This window comes from Chanodichthys erythropterus, chromosome 16, assembly GCF_024489055.1.
Source record: "Chanodichthys erythropterus isolate Z2021 chromosome 16, ASM2448905v1, whole genome shotgun sequence".
Lineage (NCBI taxonomy): Eukaryota > Metazoa > Chordata > Actinopteri > Cypriniformes > Xenocyprididae > Chanodichthys > Chanodichthys erythropterus.
Window position 1 is genome coordinate 39,108,682 of NC_090236.1, and position 16,885 is coordinate 39,125,566.

General features: G+C 40.9%; 1 protein-coding gene across 8 annotated transcripts in view; it reads left to right on the top strand.

Annotated features, from left to right (window-relative positions):
• LOC137002553 (NLR family CARD domain-containing protein 3-like) overlaps positions 1–16,885 on the top strand; it is a 140,375-nt gene that overhangs the window by 100,295 nt on the left and 23,195 nt on the right. For all 8 annotated transcript variants that reach the window (XM_067362280.1, XM_067362281.1, XM_067362289.1 and 5 more), the window contains 5 exons: positions 5,309–5,479; positions 6,358–6,531; positions 8,986–9,156; positions 11,535–11,705; positions 12,674–12,847. In XM_067362280.1, coding sequence (XP_067218381.1) covers positions 5,309–5,479; positions 6,358–6,531; positions 8,986–9,156; positions 11,535–11,705; positions 12,674–12,847 — 861 coding nt within the window. The remainder of the gene's footprint in view (positions 1–5,308; positions 5,480–6,357; positions 6,532–8,985; positions 9,157–11,534; positions 11,706–12,673; positions 12,848–16,885) is intronic.

The window sequence follows — 16,885 nt, forward strand, 5'->3', positions numbered from 1 at the left end:
CCGTGGATTTCTGCGACAACAATGCCAGTCCCACTCCTACTCCAGTGCCCAGCCATCAACAACCTGACTGCGAGGAACGGCAGCATGAGCCCACCGCAGACCGTGATAAGGACTTTGCCACGATGTTCGATCCAGCGCCAACGGGAGTGACCGAGCAGAACATCACCACGGAGCCTGAGCAACACAGGACTGACCAGGTGTGCGAGCCGGCTGTACCATCCGTCGCAAAGGGAATTCTAGTGGAATACGAGGGTATGGAAGTGAGCCCCACCCAAACTTCTGCCACTGAGAGTGAGTTTTTGGCATGCACTGGTGACTTTTTTGATTTTGGAGAGGTTAACCTGCTACCTGTTCTATTACCGTCCGATTCTAACTGGTATATGTCTAGTTCTCTGGTCCCTCCCAGCCTCCCTCTCCCACCACCTTTCCAAAATCATGTTGACACTCGTTCATCTTCTGAAGGATTTTGCTGCACTCTCCAAACCTCTCTTCTGTCCCAAGCCACGCCTGTCACCCAGTCATCGCTGTCTCCCATCTGCCTTTCAGTTTCTCCTCCATCTCCTCTCAGTGGTGGGGATCCACCTCGAGACTGCTGGAAGCCACCTCCTCCTGGGCTTGAGGAGCCTTGGGTTCCGCCTCCAGCCTCAGAGCTCTCCACTCCCCCTCTACCCCTCGACCTGGCTCCTACACCTACGCTCCTTCCACCCTTGTTGTCAGCTGGTGCCATCGGGCATTCGGCCTCGCTGGGTTCCCTCTGCACGTCGGCTCCACCTGGGTCGGACATCGCCACACCTCCACTGCGGACTTACGGGCCATCTGCTGCTCTCTGGCCCTCCACCCCTTTACCCTCCGCCCTCCCTCAGGCTCCACCTCTGCCCCCGATCGCTCCAGCTCCACCTCTGCCTCTGCCCTCTGGATACCTGCTTCCACCTCGGGGGGTCGTCGCTGTGGCTCTGTCGCGGTCGCTCAGGTCATCGGGGTCCCTACGAGTCTTCGACGCTCCGGCTGCAAAGTAGGCTCCAACTCTGATGTCATCGTCGCTTCCGATCGTCCCCATGGTGGCATCTATAACTACATCACCATGACTTCTCCTGCCTGTGACGCCACCATGGGGCGCAGTCTTGGCTGTGGCCTGGATGGGTATACGTCTTCCTCTGTTCAAGGCACCTCCCTGGTCTTCACCATCTACACTTCCCTGGATTTCTTTATACCTGCACCACCCTGGACTCTTGCACTTCGCCTCCTCCTGGTTAGCCGTCCGCCTCCTGAGCCACCTCCTACACCATCTTCAGCATCTCATCTTCATCTTCCCCTCTCCACGGCGCGGGAACGCGCCTTTCCGGGAGGGGGCGATATGTTACATGTGCACTCTGTTTTGGACTTGTTTCTGGACTTGTGTTGTACTATTTCCCACCACTAGTCTGTTCCCATAGTTACTGATCACCTCATTATCACCACCAGCTGTGTTCCATCAACCACCTTGTTATCCTATGTATATAAGCCCTGTGGTTTCAGTCATTTGTTGTCCGGTATCATTCATGTGTAGTGTAGTTGTCTCCTAGTTTTACCTGTCTATGGATTACCTTCTTTGTGGATTTATTAAAGAGTTCTACTTCTATCCTCCTCGTCGTGCAGGTTAATGCTTACAACCAGCTATTGTAACATAATTATAAAGTAAAATAAATATTAATTTAATTTAGGCAATTGTGGTGTTTTTACTATCATTAAATTAATGACATTTCACCCATTGGCTACCCTGCTCTCTAAGATATTAGTATCGGCCATCGGTTCACCACTATGAATAATCAAGGAAACTTAAATTGCTTTAATCCAGTTAATGTTAATCTTGAAATATTAATAACTAATACAATTTCTTAGGTTCTTAGATTTAAGTAATCTTAGCTACTTAAATCATTAAAGATTTCATAGCAACAAGATGTATGAATAGAGGCATTTTTTCAGACATCACTAACCCTAAAATTTACATAAACCCCACCCCCGAGAACATGCAACAAAAGGGGTGAGGCCATGTTGGGCTGCTTTAGAGAAGAGGAAGATTTGTTGTAATAGAGTGTTGTTGCCATTCCGTCATTTTACGCCGAACTGCTTCACAAACGAGGGTACATTCAATGCTGGATTTGCACAAAAGATTAACATGACGGCACATGCTAGTGGATGGATTGAATCCACTCCACAGCAACTACATAAATGTATCCACTGTAGGGCTAACACACCCTAGGAAGTAAAATTAGCTCAAATGAAATAATTTATCAGGGAATTATAAAGAGTTGTAAGTTTACGACCGAGCAACTGATTCGTCCAGCGTTCATTTGCTCGAGCCATAAGCTCTTCTGATTAGAGCAGGTAACTTAAATTGACAGTGTAAGACATTAAATCATAGAAGCACATAATACGAGACACTTTCTTTTAAACATCTACAAGATATTTTATTTATTCTTACACAAACTAATCTAAGACAAACACACTTACATACACACACACACACACACACACATTCATCTGCGTTGCAGTAAGACAGAAATGAGAGAGAAAGAGTAATATGATTAACAGAATTCCTATCAGTGTATTTCAAAGACCCGAAAGAACCATGAATCATTAATTTAAATGCACCAGTTCAGTTTCATCTGGAGGTACTTGCTTGCATTGACTTTTAAATGTGAATTTCCCTCGTCGTGCAGAGAAGGGCTTCCGAAGTCGATGATTTGTCCAGGGTCCATGTGAAACAATGAAAGAAAAGAAAGTCTCTTTGTCAGTGGAGTTGAAACAGCAAAAGTCGTTGGTTGAACTTTGCAGTAATACTTAGAACACAAGACTTTCAACGGAAAAGAAAATTAAGTAAAAGCAAAGAAAAGAAAAGTGAGTGAAACTTGAATGGCTTGATTGAGCGGCTCGTCTGTTCTTCTTGTTACTCCATGGTTCTGCTTACGTCAACAACAAAACTGTATCTAAAAAAAAAAAAACCTCAAGTCTTCTCTTGCAGTTTGGCTATTTAAGCTTAGTTGTTTTCACACCTCAGCGGAGTCTTGGCCAATCAGATATTGTCCTATTTCAAAAGGGCTTTCTCTGCCCCCAGTAAAACATGGGTGTTACATCCTGGTCTGCTTCAGCAGAGAGTGTCAATTTAACATAATTTCTATTAAATGGAATACAATACATTTTAAACAGATTTCATTCAAGTCAGGATATCAGGTGAACCCAGGTTCATTCAGTCAAAAATGAACACATTTACATGACTTGTTGAGTGTTTTAAAGCATAACTATTTGTGAACACATAATGTAAAATGTATGTAGTTAAAATATGTTTGATAAGTCCATTTAAAATTGTTTGGAACAATTTTGATGTAGTTTTAGTTGTATAACAGTCTCTGTTGAGTTTTCTGTGAGGTTAGGTCTTTTAGAGAACAAATGGGGCCTGCATTGTTTTCTCTGTTTCTTTGATCTGGGTGATCAAAGAATCTTATCTTCCTGGGTGACCATTTGGTTTGTCACTTTACCTGCTATCAGGAAGCATGGGGTGTCATAAAATTAATCCGCCTGGGTTTACTCTGCAGACGAGCTGGAGTCTGAACTTGATTCTGAATTAGGATTATGTTTAAAAGAATCATCTGAATGATTTAATTGTCTGGTTCGTCCACAGTTCCTACACCACTAACCATTCAGAAATGTCCAGTTTCATTCTAAAAGTTGTAACTTCTTCCTGAGTTTCTCCATCAGTGTCGAATGGTTTGAAAAATGTAAGGCTGAAGACTGTTACTGACAATCCTCATTTTGGCTGTGTGAGATTCTCCAGCTTTGTTGTTGTTGAGCAACCAAAGCATGAGCTGTTAAAGCTCCACCCTCTTCTGGAAAGAGGGCCAGGAGCAGCAACTCATTTGCATTTAAAGGGACACACACAAAAACGTAATGTTTTTGCTCACACCCAAGTATGGGCAATTTGACAAGCTATAATATATGATCTGTGAATTATTTTCAGATGAAACTTCACAGACACATTCTGGGGACAGAGACTTATATTACATTTTGTAAAAGGGATGTTATAGGTCCTCTTTAAATGATTAGTTTGCTTTCAAATGAAAATTTACCCAAGCTTTACTCACCATCAAGCCATTCTAGGTGTATATGACTTTTTTCTTTCTGATGAACATAATAGAAGAAATGTTAATAAATATCCTGACACATCTGAGCTTTATAATGGCAGTCAACAGAAGTCACGAATATGAGCTCAAGAAAGTGTCTCCATCCACATCCATCTGTCATAAACCTACTCCACACAGTTCCAGGGGGTTGATCCCTTAAACCCTGAGGGTATTTTTCTGAGTGACACAAAAAAGTAATGAATCATAACTCCAAAACTATAGCAAGGAGAGTCAAAAGGTTGGTATTGTTTAAAAGAATTTTATTTTAATTTTGGACATTTCTCAAGCTGAGAAACTGCAAATAAACTGCAAAATAAATAAATAAAATAATACAAATCTTTCTAATTTAAAATGGAATATCTCATGAAGGAAATAAGGTAGTAATAAGGAATAAGGATCATTCTTTTTTTGATGTTCCTATGTATGTGAGCTGTATCTGGATCAAATTGTGTGGTGATCGCATGAAGAAATCGAAAGTTACAGCATTTGGAACCAAGGTAGCCTTTGTTGTTTAGTCCTTGTCACCCCCTGATGGTCATTTTTAAAAGCGTTCTTTTCACGGGAGCATCTACTGTATGTTTACTGAATGTTTCATGAAATTATAACCAAAAATGCCATGTGATAGCATCTGTGCGCCTGTGGGGTTTTATGTGTCGTACATTTGTGAGCAATATCACTTGATCTGCTTATTGGGTTATGCTGATGTTAGACTCATTTTAATCATGAGAATCTGCTGTAAATAATGCTGTCGTAAAATGGTTGAATGCATTAAAAAAGCTTCTAACCTTTAAAATGATACCTATTTGTGTTATTCCTTTCAGTGGTTGCTTTTAGTAATTTGATTATGAATTTTTTCAGGGGGGTCCCACCGGTGGGACACTACAGGCTTAAGGGGATAATAAAGGCCTTCTGAAGCAAAGCAATACATTTGTGTAAAAAAAAATTCAATATATAAGTTATTAAGTCAAATATCAAGCTTCTGCCAGACCACCTTCCGTATTCAACGTATGAAGAAAGTGTAAAACTCTTGCAGTTCACAAAGCTTATGCTATGTCCTACGGCTTCCCTAGTCAACTTACGAAAAAACTGTAATTGACGTGATGAGTTATAATAATATAATAATTCTGTTTTGTGATTTATTTCTCTTGTAGGTTATATGACTGTAACTTAACAGACAAAAGCTGTTCAGCTCTGGCTGCAGTTCTTGGATCAGATACCAGTCTAAAAGAGCTGAACATGAACAATAATAATCTGCAGGATTCAGGAGTGAAGCTGCTCTGCACTGGACTGAAGAATTTAAACTGTAAATTGGAGATACTGAGGTAAGTTTAGCCACAGGAGTCACATGACGTTGCATTTCTTTGTTTAATATAAGTGTGTTTGTCTTTGTTTTATTGTTGTGTTTTTCATAAAATAATAATAATAATGAACTACGAACTAAGCATTCGTTTTAAAAATCTTTGGATATACCATATCATCCGTCTTATTCATTTTGGTAACAAAAGTCCAATGTTTAAAAAGCGAATTTGTCATTGTACTATTTTATTGTTGATGTGTTTTCATTAATAATAATGAGCCACAATCTAAGCATTCGTTTTAAATTAAGGGAAAAATACAAATACTTTTTATTTATTTGTAACAACGCAAGTATACCATGTCATCAGTCCTATTTGTTTTGTTGATAAAAGTTTGATGTTTAATATAAGCGAGTTTGTCATTGTACTATTTTATTGTTGTTGTGTTTCTTCATTAAGAGTAATATTGAATCGAGGAAAGGAAAGATCTAATGTTAAAGATCAAGATGGGCTCAGTGCACAAGATGGTGTCTTTGGGCTTTGGCAGTATGAGTGTGTGCATGTTTCCTTCCACTCTTACTCTTTTGGTCTTAGCGACGTTTGCATTTACTGTAAGATGAAACCTTTATATGAAACTTGGCTAGAAGATGGTATTCTATCAGAGACAAAAGAAAACATCATTTTTACATTATTGTGTACCTCTGTGGCTGTGCTGTAATTCATCAGTATACGCAGAGATTATCTTTCATTCTTTCTCCTCTTGTTTGCCTCCATATTCAGTTGTCAGTTTTTGCAACTAACTTTCAATACATTCATACAAAGAACAAAATAAAATTCTCTCTGAGGATTTATGTTGTTCAGGTTTAACTTATTAGCAAGGCTGAATGTTTTCATTCCTGTTCTAGACTCTCTAAATGCAGTGTAACAGAAGAAGGTTATAAAGCTCTGGCTTCAGCTCTGAGATCAAACCCTTCACACCTGATAGAGCTGGATCTCACAGGAAATGATCCTGGACAATCAGGAGTGAAGGAGCTTAGTGATTTACTACAGGATCCAAACTGTCAACTGAAGACACTTAGGTAAGACGGGATGAAATCATTAACAAAATTAGTTGTATGCAGGCTAAATATTCATAACAAATATATTATTTTAGTTATACATTAAGCTAGACAATTTGTTGCATCAAAATGATCAGATCAGATCAAATGCTGCAAGTTCTGACATGATGATAATAACCGTCAACACAGTTTAGCTGTGGTATATGTGCTGTATATGTGCTGTTCTGGAGTATGGTATACCTTGACAATTAACACAAGTTTGCACAATTTTGATTTTGTGCACACTTCTCATTACAAATTCTAGATAACATTTCAGTCAAATTGTTTTCTGAACACAGTTGTTTTCCATCAAGCCCAGATTTACTGTATCTCTACAGCAGGTCTATGAGTCTCCAGATGTTCAAAAAATGCACCTCCTGTTTAAAAGCCAGAAAGATATTGAGGCCTTAATTTAACACTCTGTATTCATACTGAAAATCATGATCTAGTGAGCTTTTGCCCTTCTGATCTGTGGGACATTTCTGTTCTAATGAGTTTTCTTTAGGACTGAGTGTCGCTCTAATTTCTTTTAAATAACACCATTAGACGTTGTTTTCAAGTATTTATAGTGGTGTGAAAAAGTCCTGATTTTTTATTTTTTTTGCATGTTTGTCACACTTTAATGTTTCAGACCATCAAACAACTTTAAATATGAATCAAAGATAGCACAAGTAAACACAACATGCAGTTTTTAAATGAAGGTTTTTATTATGAAGGGAAAACAAAATCCAAACCCACATGGCCCTGTGTGAAAAAGTGCTTGCCCCCTAAACTTAATAACTGGTTGGGCCACACTTAGCAGCAACAACTGCAATCAAGCGTTTGCGATAACTTGCAATGAGTCTGTTACAGTGCTGTGGAGGAATTTTGGCCCACTCATCTTTGCAGAATTGTTTGTAATTCTGCTACATTGGAGGGTTGAGTCATTGCTGCACTCTTGGAGTAATTTTGGTCAGCCATTCACTCCTGGGAAGGTTCACCACTGCTCCATGTTTTCGCCATTTGTGGATAATGGCTCTCACTGGGGTTCGCTGGAGTCCCAAAGCTTTAGAAATGGCTTTACAACCTCTTCCAGACTGATAGATCTCAATTACTTTCTTTCTCATTTGTTCCTGAATTTCTTTGGATCTCAACATGATGTGTAGCTTTTGAGGATCTTTAGGTCTACTTTACTTTGGTAGGCAGGTCCTATTTAAGTGATTTCTTGATTGCTAACAGGTGTGGCAGAGATCAGGCCTGGGTGTGGCTAGAGAAACTGAACTCAGGTGTAATAAACCACAGTTATGTTATGTTTTAACAGGGGGGAGGAAGGGGGGCAAGCACTTTTTCACACAGGGTCATGTGGGTTTGGATTTTGTTTTCCCTCATAGTAAAAACATTAATTCAAAAACTGCATGTTGTGTTTACGTGTGTTATCTTTGATTCATATTTACATTTGTTTGATGATCTGAAACATTAAAGGGTTAGTTCACCCAAAAATGAAAATTCTGTTTATTACTTACCATCATGCCGTTCCACACCCGTAAGACCTTTGTTCATCTTCGGAACACAAATTAAGATATTTTAGTTGAAATCCGATGGCTCAGTGAGGCCTCATTAGGGAGCAATGACATTTCCTCTCTCAAGATGAATAAAGGTACTAAAAACATATTTAAATCAGTTTGTGTGAGACAGTGGACCAATATTAATATTATAAAGCGACAAGAATATTTTTGGTGCGGCAAAAAAAAAAACAAAATAGCGACTTATTTAGTGATGGCCGATTTCAAAACACTGCTTCATGAAGTATTGGAGCACAATGAATCAGTGTATCGAATCATGATTCAGATCGTGTGTCAATCTTCCAACGGCTGAAATCACGTGACTTTGGCGTCTGAACAGCAGATTCGAGACATAATTCATTGCGCTCCGATGCTTCCTGAAGCATTGTTTTAAAATCTGCCATCACTTTATAAGACATTATAAAAAGTCGTTATTTTGGCGCACCAAAAATATTCTCGTCACTTTATAATATTAATATTGAGCCACTGTACTCACATGAACTGATTTAAATATGTTTTTTGTACCTTTATGGATCTTGAGAGAGGAAATGTCATTGCTCCCTATGAAGGCCTCAATGAGCCATCGGATTCCAACTAAAATATCTTAATTTGTGTTTCGAAGATGAACAAAGGTCTAACGGGAGTGGAACGGCATGAGGGTAAGTAATAAAGAACAGCATTTTCATTTTTGGGTAAGCTAACCCTTTAAAGTGTGACAAACATGCAAAAAAATAAAAAAAAATTAGCACCACTGTATATATTTATTTGTGTATTTATATGTTCAAAGAAAAGTGTTAAATATAAATAACTAACTAGAGCTTGTCTTTTTTATCATATCAATCATGTTTCTAATGAAACAGACATTTAGTTGAGAACTGAATTAACTCTTCTGCAGGTTTTTGATGGCTGCTGCAGATGAAGCCTGTCAGTATGTGGAGAGAATTGTGGGTAAAAACCCGTTACTCCTGAGAGAGCTGAATCTGAGTAAACATGAACTAGGAGACACAGGAGTGAATCAGATCGCTGCTCTACTGCAGGATAAACACTGTCAACTCAACACACTGACGTGGGTATTGTTCATTTATTTAAAATATTACATTACTTTTAATTGTAATGTTACTGATATTTCCTCACATATTTTAGTCAGAGCAGTTTTTTCTCAGTCACAACAATAAAAAGAAATGCAATTAAACAGGAAATTAAAAACACAATTTAAATGTGACACCACACTTTAAATATTTAATTAATAATTTAATTAGTTCAGTTACTGTAAAGGGAGAACAGTGGTTTTCTTACATAGCTTAGAAAACTCTTCAAAGTGACACAAAAAAGTAAAGATTTGTAACTCCAAATCTATAGCAAGGAGAGTCAAAAGGTTGGTATCGTTTGAAAGATTTATTTTTTTATTTTGGACATTTCTCATGCTGAGAAACTGCAAATGAACTGCAAAATAAATAAATAAATAAAATAATACAAATCTTTCTAATTTAAAATGGAATATCTCATGAAGGAAATAAGTTAGCGGGATCATTCTTTTTTTGATGTTCCTATATATATGAGCTGTGTCTAGATCAAATTGTGTGGGGATCGCATGAAGAAATCAAAAGTTACAGTATTTGGAACCAAGGTAGCCTTTGTTGTTTAGTCCTTGTCACCCCTTGAAGGTCATTTTTAAAATCGTTGTTTCACGTGGAGAAACTCGTGAACGACAAATGGGATTATGTTGATCTTGGACTCATTTCAATCGGGAGCATCTACTGTAATAATTATTACTGTATAAGTAATAATGTGCCATTTTCTACAATCTATATGTTTCATGAAATTATAACCAAAAATGCCATGTGATAGCATTTGTGCGCCTGTGGGGTTTTATGTGTCGTAAATTTGTGAGCAATATCACGTAATCTGTTTATTGGATTATGGTGATGTTAGACTTATTTTAATCGTGAGAATCTGCTGTAAATAATGATGTCGTAAAATGGTTAGATGCATTAAAAAAGCTGAGTTTTTAAGCTTTAAAATGATACCTATTATTCCTTTCAGTGGTTGCTTTTAGTAATTTGATTATGAATTTTTTCATGGGGGGTCCCACCGGTGGGACACTTCGGGCTTAAGGGGTTAATAAAGGCCTTCTGAAGTGAAGCGATACTGTATATTGTAACAGAAGACCGGACCTAAACAGCGGAACACAAGTATGAGCCACCCCGGATTTGGATTTGGTTGACGCTTTGGTTGAAGGAAACTTCATCTCTGGTGCCCTCTGCCGTCAGCTTGGCCTCAAGACCAAGACTACGCCGTCAACCTACCAGATCCACTCAATAACCGGTAGACCTGTGAGCAGAAGACATGTGAGTCGGAGTATTGGACCATTACAACTCCAAGTTGGGATACTTCATGTGGAGAACATCCATTTGCTGGTTCTGGAGGGATCACCGCTGACGTTATTCTAGGGCGTCCGTGGTTGGAGCAGCACAAGACGGGAGAAGTCCTGAAGTAGAGCGACACCTGTTTTCTGAACTGTTTCTATGCACTTCCAGTTCCAACCGAGAACTTCTTGCTGGCAAGTTGGCCTTCGAGGAGTGGAGGCATTGGCTGGAGGGAGCCAGACATCCCTTTCTGGTTCTAACCGACCATAAAAACCTGGAGTATCTTCGAGCAGCTAAAAGACTCAACCCCAGACAGTCCCATTGGGCGTTGTTCTTCACACGCTTTAACTTCCCCCTCTCTTATCGACCTGGATCCAGAAACATCAAGACTTCATGCTCCAGAAGAAAACTGTATACTCATTGTTGTGGACAGATTTTCTAAATCCTGTCGTTTTATTCCTCTGAAGGGACTCCCTAGTGCCATGGAAACTGTGGAGATCATGTTCAACCACGTATTCCGATACTTCGGAATCCCTGAAGATATTGTCTCGGATAGAGGACCACAGTTCATCTCTCGGGTGTGGAGAGCATTCTTCTCGCTCCTAGGTGTGACCGTCAGCCTCTCGTCGGGATACCATCCTCAATCGAACGGGCAGATGAAACGGAGATCGGCCGCTTCCTCCATACCTTCTGTCATGGCCACCAGGACTCTTGGAACCAGTACCTGGGTTGGGCCAAGTACGCACAGAACTCCCTATGCCAGCCATCCACCGGACTCGGGCACTCACACACTCAGTCACATTGTCTGGTCTTGTTCACATCAAGGAACTTACCAGTATGCTTACTTAAACATCCCGAAGTGTGATCTTCTGTCTCTGTCTCTTATGAAGTCAAATATCAAGCTTCTGCCAGACCACCTTCCGTATTCAACGTACGAAGAAAGTGTAAAACTCTTGCAGTTCACAAAGCTTATGCTATGTCCTACACCTTCTTAGTCAACTTACGAAAAAAGTATAATTGACGTGACACAAGTTATAATAATATAATAATTCTGTTTTGTGATTTATTTCTCTTGTAGGTTAAATGACTGTAACTTAACAGACAAAAGCTGTTCAGCTCTGGCTGCAGTTCTTGGATCAGATAACAATCTGAAAGATCTGAACATGAACAATAATAATCTGCAGGATTCAGGAGTGAAGCTGCTCTGCACTGGACTGAAGAATTTAAATTGTAAATTGGAGATACTGAGGTAAGTTTAGCCACAGGAGTCACATGACGAGAGTAGGGTGCAGTGACTGACAGGATGTTGTCAGAGGGAAAAGCGCAAGAGAACTTTTGTTAATAAACGTTGCATTACTTTGTTTAATATAAGTGAGTTTGTCTTTGTTTTATTGTTGTTGTGTTTTTCATAAAATAATAATAATAATGAACTACGAACTAAGCATACGTTTTAAAGTCCAAAGATTTTTTTATTTATTTGTTACAATGTTGGGTATACCATATCATCCGTTTTATTCATTTTGGTAACAAAAGTCCAACGTTTAAAAAGCGAATTTGTCATTGTACTATTTTATTGTTGATGTGTTTTCATTAATAACACAATCTAAGCATTTGTTTTAAATTAAGGGAAAAATACAAATACCTTTTATTTATTTGTAACAACACAAGTATACCATGTCATCAGTCCTATTTGTTTTGTTGATAAAAGTTTGATATTTAATATAAGCGAGTTTGTCATTGTACTATTTTATTGTTGTTGTGTTTCTTCATTAAGAGTAATTGAATCAAGGAAAGGAAAGATCTAATGTTAAAGATCAAGTTGGGCTCAGTGCACAAGGTGGTGTCTTTGAGCTTTGGCAGTATGAGTGTGTGCATGTTTCCTTCCACTCTTACTCTTTTGGTCTTAGCGACGTTTGCTTTTACTGTAAGAAGAATCCTTTATATGAAACTTGGCTAGAAGATGGTGTTCTATCAGAGACAAAAGAAAACATCATTTTTACATTATTGTGAACCTCTGTGGCTGTGCTGTAATTCATCAGTATACGCAGAGATTATCTTTCATTCTTTCTCCTCTTGTTTGCCTCCATATTCGGTTGTCAGTTTTTGCAACTAACTTTCAATACATTCATAAAAAGAACAAAATAAAATTCTCTCTGAGGATTTATGTTGTTCAGGTTTAACTTATTAACCAGCTGAATGTTTTCATTCCTGTTCTAGACTCTCTAAATGCAGTGTAACAGAACAAGGTTATAAAGCTCTGGCTTCAGCTCTGAGATCAAACCCTTCACACCTGATAGAGCTGGATCTCACAGGAAATGATCCTGGACAATCAGGAGTGAAGGAGCTTAGTGATTTACTACAGGATCCAAACTGTCAACTGAAGACACTGAGGTAAGACGGGATGAAATCATTAACAAAATTAGTTGTATGCAGGCTAAATATTCATAACAAATATATTATTTTAGTTATACATTAAGCTAGACAATTTGTTGCATCAATATGATCAAGATTAGATAAAATGCTGCAAGTTCTGATGATGATAACAATCAACACAATTTAGTTGTGGTACAAGCTACAGGTCAAATACACATCATGGATCAGTATATGTGCTGTTCTGGAGTATGGTATACCTTGACAATTAACATGCACAATTTTGATTTTGTGCACACTTCTCATTACAAATTCTAGATAACCTTTCAGTCAAATTGTTTTGTGAACACAGATGTTTTCCATCAAGCCCAGATTCACTGTATCTCTACAGCAGGTCTATGAGTCTCCAGATGTTCAAAACATGCAGTTTCACAGTTTTCTCTGCTGATGTTTCTCACACATCCTGTTTAAGAGCCAGAAAGATCTTGAGACCTTAATTTCACACTTTGTATTCATACTGAAAATCATGATCTAGTGAGCTTTTGCCCTTCTGATCCATGGGAAGTGTCTGTTCTTATGAGTTTGCTTTAGGACTGAGTGTTGCTCTAATTTCTTTTAAATAACACCATTAGACTTTGTTTTCAAGTATTTATACTGGTGTGAAAAAGTCCTGATTTTTAATTTTTTTGCATGTTTGTCACACTTTAATGTTTCAGATCATCAAACAAAGTTAAATATGAATCAAAGATAGCACAAGTAAACACAACATGCAGTTTTTAAATGAAGGTTTTTATTATGAAGGGAAAACAAAATTCAAACCCACATGGCCCTGTGTGAAAAAGTGCTTGCCCCCTAAACTTAATAACTGGTTGGGCCACCCTTAGCTGCAACAACTGCAATCAAGTGTAAGGCTGGACGTTTATGCTGCTATTTTGAACCAATAATCGGAAACAAAAAGCAGTTGAAGGATGATGTGCATAATTCAGTTATTTATCTGACTGTTACAGACACGCCAGGTTCCAGCACCCTCCAATCACAGCGCACAGCATCTCCTGAATACTGATCACCGCCACCTGCACCTCATCAGCGCACTCATCACCAGCACTACTTAAGACACACTCACACACAGTCACATTGTCCGGTCTCGTTTGCATCTAAGGACTTACCTGAATGCTTATCTCAAGGACTCCTCTTGCTACTTACCTGTACTCCGGGTTTCCTAGCTCCTCTACACGATTCCTATCTGGCGTGAAGTGTTGTCTGAAGTCGTCTGCTCCAGTCAGCAAGTATCATTCTCCATTGTCACTCTGCAAACACAAAGGACTGTGTCATTCTCCATATCACTCGTACATCACTAAAGTGCATCTGTTACTCACCTGTCATCATCGTAATACTCTGCTTGTGTTCAATAAACAACCTGTTATTCCTATCTTCTGTCTCCTGCCTGGTCCTATTGTAACAGAAGACCGGACCATTACAGCGGAATACAAGCATGAGTCAACCCGATCCGTTCCAAGAGCTGGTAGATGCTTTTCGCCGCACATTTGCGGTACAACCACCGGTCCCAGATCCGCCACCAGCTCCAGCACCCATCATCACTTCCGCATCCACCGCCACTTCTTCTTCTCCTGTAGCGCACTTCAGTCCCATGGCCCAACCGGCGCCCTACGCTGGTGCGGCGAATGATTGCAACGGCGTTCTTCTGCAAGTGTCTCTGATCCTGGAGATGCAACCGCACTTATTTCCCACAGAACACTCCAAGTTAGCGTAAATTATCTCTCACCTTTAAGGCAAAGCGCTGGATTGGGCCGATTCTATCTGGTCACAGAAGCATCCAGTAACACAGACATATGCTGGCTTCGTTGAACACTTCAGGGAAGTGTTTGGAAAACCATCCTGGGATTCATCCATTGGTGAGAAGCTTTACAGATTAAAACAAGGAAAGTTGTCTGTTAACGAATATGCTTTGCAATTTAGAACCCTGGCTGCCCGGAGCGGATGGAATGAACAAGCGCTGTTGACGTCATACCGTCAAGGTTTGGATCCTCAAGTGTGGTTGCATCTCGCTGCATACGAGGATACCATCGGGCTCGAACGTTTCATCCAGCTGTCTATACGCTTCGCCACTCATATGCAGTCGTGTCTCGAAGAGCACCAGGGTCAGAGTCTCACTAACACCATCCTCTGCCGCCCAGAATCTGTCAGCACTCCAGAACCAGTTCCTGAACCCATGCAAATAGAATCATCATGGTTAAGTTCTGAGGAAAGACAGAGAAGGCTGACCCAGAATCTCTGCCTCTACTGCGGTTTACCAGGACATGTACTCTCCTCATGTCCTACCCGTCCTGCACGTCCTATGGTGAGTGCCATTATTTCAACTCTCCAGACTTCAAAGCCACTCACCACGACGATCACAGTTACTGCCGCTGATATTTCTCTTCCAGTATGTGCCCTCATCGATTCTGGGTCAGTGGGAAACTTCATCTCTGGCGCCCTCTGTCACCAACTCAACATCAAGACCCAGATTATGCCTAAAGCTTTCCAGATCCAAGCCATAACTGGAAAATCTGTAAGTCGAAGACATGTCAACCGGATTACGAAACCCATCCACATTCAAGTCGGCGTTCTTCATCAAGAATTCATTCAACTACTGGTTCTGGAGGGTTCCACTGCTGACATGATTCTAGGGCGCCCATGGTTGCAGCTTCACGATCCCATCCTCTCTTGGAACACTGGGGAAGTCCTGAAGTGGGGCGACCATTGCTTCTCCGAGTGTTTCTCCAACCTGCCTGTTCCCAAGTCTCCTTGCTCCAATCCATTTCCAGTCTGTGCAACATCCATTGAGAGCCCGCTCGAGAAGAGATCTGTGGACATTCCGACCTGTTACGCCCCCTTCAGAGACGTATTCTGCCCCAAGAGAGCCTCCAAGCTGCCTCCACACCGGCCATGGGACTGCGCCATCGACCTGCATCCGGGTGAGTCAGTGCCACGGGGCAAAATTTACCCCCTATCCATCCCGGAGGAGAAGGCCATGGTGGAGTACATCGAGGAGGCTTTGGCTCAAGGATATATCCGACCATCCAATTCCCCTGCTGCATCCAGCTTTTTCTTCATGGCCAAAAAGGACGGAGGCTTGCGGCCCTGCATTGATTACCGTGCTCTAAACTCCATCACTGTCAAGTTCCGTTATCCCCTTCCTCTCATCCCTGCGGCCTTGGAACACCTCCGCGGAGCCACTGTGTTCACCAAGTTAGACCTCCGAAGCACCTACAACCTGATCCGAATACGTGAGGGGGACGAATGGAAGACCGTCTTCGTCACGCCACTGGCCACTACGAGTACCTTGTCATGCCGTATGGCCTGGCCAACGCCCCCTCCGTATTCCAGGACTTCATCCACGAGGTGCTCCAGGAGTTCCTCCATAAGTTCGTGCTGGTATATATCGACGATATCCTAATATACTCCCGGAGTATGGCCGAACACCAACGCCACGTTGCTGAGGTCCTGCAATGCCTGAGGGCTTTCCAACTCTATCTCAAAGCTGAGAAATGCACCTTCCATCAGCCCTCAGTGCAGTTCCTTGGATACAACATCGACCACAGTGGCATCCGGATGGACGAGGGGAAGGTGGAAGCCATCAGAAACTGGCCAACACCCACCACGATCAAAGAACTTCAACGTTTCCTCGGATTCTCCAATTTCTATCGAAGGTTTATTCACAACTACAACTCCATAACCAGTCCACTCACCATTCTTCTCCGCCATAAGTCCAAGTCTCTGTCCTGGACCCCAGCTGCCACCAAAGCTTTCGAGACACTCAAGCAAGCCTTCACGACCGCTCCACTCCTGGTACACCCGGATCCCGACAAGCCCTTCATCGTGGAAGTCTCCTTTCGCAGCAGCAGGGGAACCCGAGCCGTCTCCATCCATGCGCCTTCTTCTCCCGTAAGCTCAACCCGGCGGAGGTAACTATGACATCGGCAATCGGGAACTTCTAGCCGTCAAGTTGGCTCTAGAGGAGTGGAGGCATTGGTTAGAGGGAGCTCAGCACCCCTTTGT